We start from the raw sequence: 5,000 nt of genomic DNA on the forward strand, positions 1-5,000 counted from the left end.
GGGCAGCTGAAAAACAAGTACGGCGACGCCTTCATCCGTGGCAATAACGTTCTCTACATTTCCACACAAAAAAGACGAGTGTAATGGGGGCCCGTGAATGAAATAAAGCGAGACTTTTCCTTAAAAACACATGTTTTATCTATTTGGTAACAGATACTCTTATCTCCGTAAACCCACGCAGTGCTCCTGGCACACCTTGCCTAGTCTCTAATTAACGTAAAGTCTTTGAACATTGCTGTTATCCGGCCATCGAATATGGGGTGTTTATGTAGAAAAAGGACAGTAGAAACCCATTGCCACTGACTAATGTGTGCCAACGGAGGGCTAGCGCTTCGCCATCGTCACGAAAAATGGGAACCGATACACCGCTGCCCCTTTGCACAATGAGGTCTCGTGTTTCATGGCGTTGCACTCCGTCAGTGGATACCATCCAGGGGCGAGAAGCTCTTGTATTGATATAGTTCTGGTCCTCCATAACCGTACAGCAGTTTACCCTTGCCATTCTCATCGTAGTACGGGTACCGGTACTTTGGCCTGAAGTAAAGAGAAATAAGAAACGGTCCATAAAACTGTTCAAACAGTTCACCAAAAAGTGCACTCACCTTTCGAAGTACTGGAAGTTTGGTGCCTTGGGTTGTAGTGTGCCCTGGGCCATTGGCATGACTACCAAGGACAACAGGGAGAGGATCTGCAAAATTAAATACAAATTAATATAACGTTATACAATCATAAAATTAAAAACAAATCCATGTAACATAGTCCCACAAACTGATACATGATCATTTCAAAATGTTGTGCAGTTTCGTAGCAATTTAAATTACAATTTACGCATAAAAACAAGAAGAGAAATAGTAGAGCTCAATAACCGCTACGAAGCATCGCTAAAGTACACAGAAACATCACATCACTCTTTTGGGGGGTGGGTGGGGATCACGCATTCCACCGATCTGCGATCGTTGTGGCGCACGTGATTATGCAACCGCCTTGCGGTCTTTCAAGGAAATCTGCCGACGTGCAGTGCGGCAGGTATGCATAGGCACCGTATCCCCACCCATGACCCTCGGTAGTACAAACCCGTGCACCCCGTTTCACGTCGCCGTTTTGGAAGCTATTGTGTATGTATTACACGGCCGTGTCCCCGTTCTGGAATCTTCGGTCACTTTCTACACCTTAATCGGCCGGGAGCAAGTCTGTAACACTTTCCCGGGCTCGCTCGAGTTCAAAGCTGCAGCACAAGCACCGTGGCAAGCAGCCAGAGCAACGATCGCGTATCCGTATTCTTTTATCGTTCGTTGGATTTCACCCAATCCCGCTACGTACCGTAAAGCACCATGCGATACACTTGTGCATTTTGTGGCTTGTCGGATTCCTTCTGGCGCTGGCACTATTGCGTATCTCGTATCTATTGGTTCACCTGTTGGCGAAGGTGCGACCGTTTCAAACACGTAACAGCTTCACTTCAAAATCTCTGCTTCAGCTGGCTAACGGCACGGAATGGAGGCAACCTTCACAAGGAATTGACGACTGAAACACCTTCGGCACACTGTATGAAGATAAAGGTTACCAGCGACTACGTGTGAGAGCTGATGATGATGATAATGATCGTTGGGTGCGCAGTAGCTGCCTGCCTGTCTGCCTCCGGCTTTCAAGACTTCCCACCATGCAATGCGTGGCCTGATCGGCTTTTGGGACGGCCGTCGGTCTTCGGCCTGGACTGGGTGGAACCGCCGTTGGCCTACTGGTAGTTGTCTGCGTACAGTGGCTTTCGTGGCCTCGCGGACTCGCGTGCTTCGCGTACTTTCGGTTTTTTCCCTTTACTTTCGAGTGGAGGGGCATGATCGTATACGACGGATCACAACTTATGGAGGTGGGAACAGCGGTCCGCTGCGGTCATAGCGATCTCCCTAGCGGAGTGCATCTAGTAGTCGGAAACTACTAAATAGTAGGAAACTAGTATTTGTTATTTTGAGGATCAACCGATTAATCACATTTACCAGGCATTAAAAGTAATGAAGGAGTATCAAAGAATGGTAAAATGAGGTGTTAAATTTTGGATTTCAATTTATATGAAAGAAAAAACCATTTTAAGCAACCGAAAGCTTCTAGGTGCATGGGTTATTATGGAAAACCAAAATGCAAAAATCTTTGTCAGTAAAGATTTCGATTGCTAGCCTCGGATCCCTAAGAAGCATAGATCGTGCTGTGACGTCGCCAATGAGGAGAAAAGTGAAAGTAGGCATTCATGCTCCGTTCGGTTGTATGTGTTACGAAGATCAATCCACGAACATGTGGCACGACGCTCCGCGATAGCGTCCGAGACTGTCAGCGAATTTCCTCGATCGACGATCATCATCACCCATTTCCACCGAAGCAGGAAATGCTCACCCGTCTTTGGGTCAGACGTGACCCAATCCCCGGGAATCACACACTTCTTCGACGACAACGCACCATTCGGGCCGCTGCAGCTAAGTGTTGGTGTGGTGGCACTAGGTCATAACAGCCGACGAGAACAGCAGCGAGCGCGACTCATCACCACAGAGAGTTGAGCATGAAGCGACGAACCTCAACGATCTCGCGTGTCGCGACCGTTGTCGATGTGGGGATGGAGAAACTAAAAAAAAAAGTTCCACCGAAAATCCAGCCTCCACAGTCTGTGTGCATTGCACGTTTCATGGTCATCGCCACCGTCACCGGTTGAGCTCTGTTTTAAATTTCACGTCTCCATACCAGGGCATGATGATTCGGCCGTTTTCTCGGATGATGATCATGAGCGATCATGGGCGTGAAGGTTGGGCAGGTTTTTTTTTTCGTGTGTTGTATTTGGGAGATCATTCACGCGTTGTTAACCGAGCCAGCGCGAGCAAGGTCTTGGAACATATTAAAGCCGCAGCAGGAAGTTAGACTGACAATCTTGGGCAAAGCAAGGGATCACGATCAGGTTTGCACTTTGCAGTGCCTATGATCTGATGAATTTGACTTAACCCTGAGATAGAACATCTCTTTGCTTACTTATTTAATCGAAATAAATATGGACTTAGTAAACAAAAGGTTAATGGATTAAAACACATCCTAACGTGCTGCTCCATTATTCCGAATGTTCCGTTGCTTGGCATTTGTTTAAGGAAAGAAAGAAAAAAAGACGGTGAAAGCTGGATTCATAATTTTGGAAGCCATCTGCACGATGACGCCTCAGTATATTTGATCGAAAATTAGGTCAGAGCGTCCACCAGGCTGTGATCGTATCTCGGCCGAGGTTTGGCTTGGGGTCTCTACTGAGACTGATTGTTGTGTGATTTGTGGTCTACCGACTCGTTTCTGCACACACGCGCACACCGAGTGACTTGAGCCATCACACCACCGTTCGTTTGAGGCCAAAGATGATCCAATCGGTTGCCCCATAATCAACTTGAATCGTAGCGCGTTGGTCGGTGGCCGTTCGCTGCTGGTTTCCTCGTACATCTTACGCCCTGGAAAGGTGGTGGTTCCGCATTGTCTGCACGTTCCGCTTTGCGGCTCGCTTCGGGAAGTGCGATGAGTTGGTTGGAAAATTTCAGCTGTTTTCCTTCTTTCTATTCAAACTCCGGCGCGTTGTATGTGAACGGTGTTTTGGGGGATCGTAAAAAAAGGAAAGGCAGTGCATCGGGCAGGTTGGTGCATCGACCGGTTTCGGGTTGCAAGGTAGCTCGGTGCACCGGTCATTAGTAGTGTTGTTGCTGTTACTGGCGGGTAGTGGTGGTCGATTGAGTTGCGTATTACCGTCGGCTGAGACCCTCTTGAGAACCGCTTGGCATGGTTTAGTGCAAACAGGTGCGCGGGTCTTAGTGTCTGTTGATCGCCGGGGGGTCCGTTTCCACTTTTTAAGCTACCTTGATGTGCGCCGCAGCCCGAGCGAGCTGGCGAGCGAGCGAATCGGACCGGCGGCTGATGGCGTAATAGTGGCGATGTTGTGCCCGATTGGATCGCTGGCGTCGCTTTGTTGGTCGGCTGAATCTTGGCATTAAATGCCGATGCTACAGTTTGCGCTGCAAGTTCTTTGCGAACGGATCGGAACGTTGGTGCGCTTTCGGTGAAACCATGGCCAAGCTGGTGGTTATAGTGAGTTCATCGTCTTCGTCATCATCATCAGTAGTAGCACATTAGCGCTTATTGATCTATGTCCTGTGTTTTGCAGCTGTGTGCGATCGTTCTGTTGGCAACGGTTGAGCATCGAGTAGAGGCAACGGTGGTGCGGCTGCTGACCGATTTCATCCAAAACAATGTCGCCGGCATACCGCTGATCCACAAGACGGAAGAGTATGAGTTCGATCCGGAGATAAGCAAAAAACGTCGTGAGCTTTACTATGAGGTGTGTGCGCAGTATATTTTAGAGCTGATAAGAAAAAGTTAATGCTATTAAATCACTCCGTTTGATCGCCGTTTTCAGCTGCATGGCTACCGAGGAGAAAAGGTGATCGAAAGGCTCGGTCTTGGCATCGATGGTAAGCACCATGAGCGAGCGGAGCATCAGCGCCAGCGCGACGAGGGACACCTGCAGGGGCTGAACTACCTCCAACCATAGTCAGGGGCGCCATAAGAAGGGGCTCTCGTGCTAAAGGCCATTGCGTTGATGGCTTTTGGTTGAGGTTGAGAACGACAACCTTCTTTTGCTGTTGAGTGTGTTAAGATGGAGTGAGCTTTCCAGTGAGACCGTAAAGAATCTGTGTTACGATCATCTTGTTGCTGTTTCTGTGAAAATAAGTGACGCATTAAAATGGTGGGCAAAATAGAATAAACACATTCTGTTCTTTGTAGAGTAGCTTCAGTTTCTAGTAGAAGGTGGAATTAATTTTCATCAGTAAGGGCTGGAAAAGTCGCAATAATTTGCAATCCACGCTAAAAACATATTTGCTTTACGATGGCCAAATCCAACTGCGACTGGTGCTGCTTCAAGCGAAAGCACCCGCTCTCTCTCTCTCCGCACGACGGAACAGAACCGACCATCGATAAACAGTGAAAAGCTA

The 5,000-nt window shown here is 48.2% G+C and overlaps 3 protein-coding genes across 3 annotated transcripts in view; 2 read left to right on the plus strand and 1 right to left on the minus strand.

The window, feature by feature from the left end:
- The window catches only part of LOC126576007 (U6 snRNA-associated Sm-like protein LSm6), a 498-nt gene extending 375 nt beyond the window's left edge, over positions 1 to 123 (plus strand). Inside the window, exon 3 of the mRNA XM_050237062.1 lies at positions 1 to 123. This exon is cut by the window's left edge and continues 65 nt beyond it. Within this exon, the coding sequence (XP_050093019.1) occupies positions 1 to 84 (84 nt within the window). The 3' untranslated portion in view covers positions 85 to 123.
- A 143-nt stretch (positions 124 to 266) lies between these two features.
- On the minus strand, positions 267 to 1,734 carry LOC126575729 (uncharacterized). Its single transcript, XM_050236578.1, has 3 exons — positions 1,321 to 1,734; positions 603 to 688; positions 267 to 534 (listed from the first exon to the last, which is right to left on the minus strand). Exons 1-3 carry the CDS (start codon positions 1,348 to 1,350, stop codon positions 417 to 419), a joined length of 234 nt encoding a protein of 77 aa, XP_050092535.1. The 5' UTR covers positions 1,351 to 1,734; the 3' UTR covers positions 267 to 416.
- A 2,152-nt stretch (positions 1,735 to 3,886) lies between these two features.
- On the plus strand, positions 3,887 to 4,558 carry LOC126576448 (uncharacterized). The gene is made up of 3 exons (XM_050237716.1): positions 3,887 to 4,095; positions 4,172 to 4,345; positions 4,424 to 4,558. The coding sequence occupies exons 1-3, from the start codon at positions 4,075 to 4,077 to the stop codon at positions 4,556 to 4,558; spliced, it is 330 nt and encodes a 109-aa protein (XP_050093673.1). The 5' UTR covers positions 3,887 to 4,074.
- Positions 4,559 to 5,000: the final 442 nt, after the last annotated feature.

This window comes from Anopheles aquasalis, chromosome 3 (genome assembly GCF_943734665.1).
Source record: "Anopheles aquasalis chromosome 3, idAnoAquaMG_Q_19, whole genome shotgun sequence".
NCBI classification, from domain to species: Eukaryota; Metazoa; Arthropoda; class Insecta; order Diptera; family Culicidae; genus Anopheles; species Anopheles aquasalis.

Excerpts from the sequence above, each read along its gene's own strand:
- LOC126575729 (XM_050236578.1), bottom strand. The coding sequence starts at position 1,350 with ATGCACAAGTGTATCGCATGGTGCTTTACG. Across the intron at positions 689-1,320 it reads GTATCGCATGGTGCTTTACG|ATCCTCTCCCTGTTGTCCTT; the intron begins GTACGTAGCGGG and ends TTAATTTTGCAG. Across the intron at positions 535-602 it reads AACTTCCAGTACTTCGAAAG|GCCAAAGTACCGGTACCCGT; the intron begins GTGAGTGCACTT and ends TCTTTACTTCAG.
- LOC126576448 (XM_050237716.1), top strand. The coding sequence starts at position 4,075 with ATGGCCAAGCTGGTGGTTATA. Across the intron at positions 4,096-4,171 it reads TGGCCAAGCTGGTGGTTATA|CTGTGTGCGATCGTTCTGTT; the intron begins GTGAGTTCATCG and ends TGTGTTTTGCAG. Across the intron at positions 4,346-4,423 it reads GTCGTGAGCTTTACTATGAG|CTGCATGGCTACCGAGGAGA; the intron begins GTGTGTGCGCAG and ends CGCCGTTTTCAG.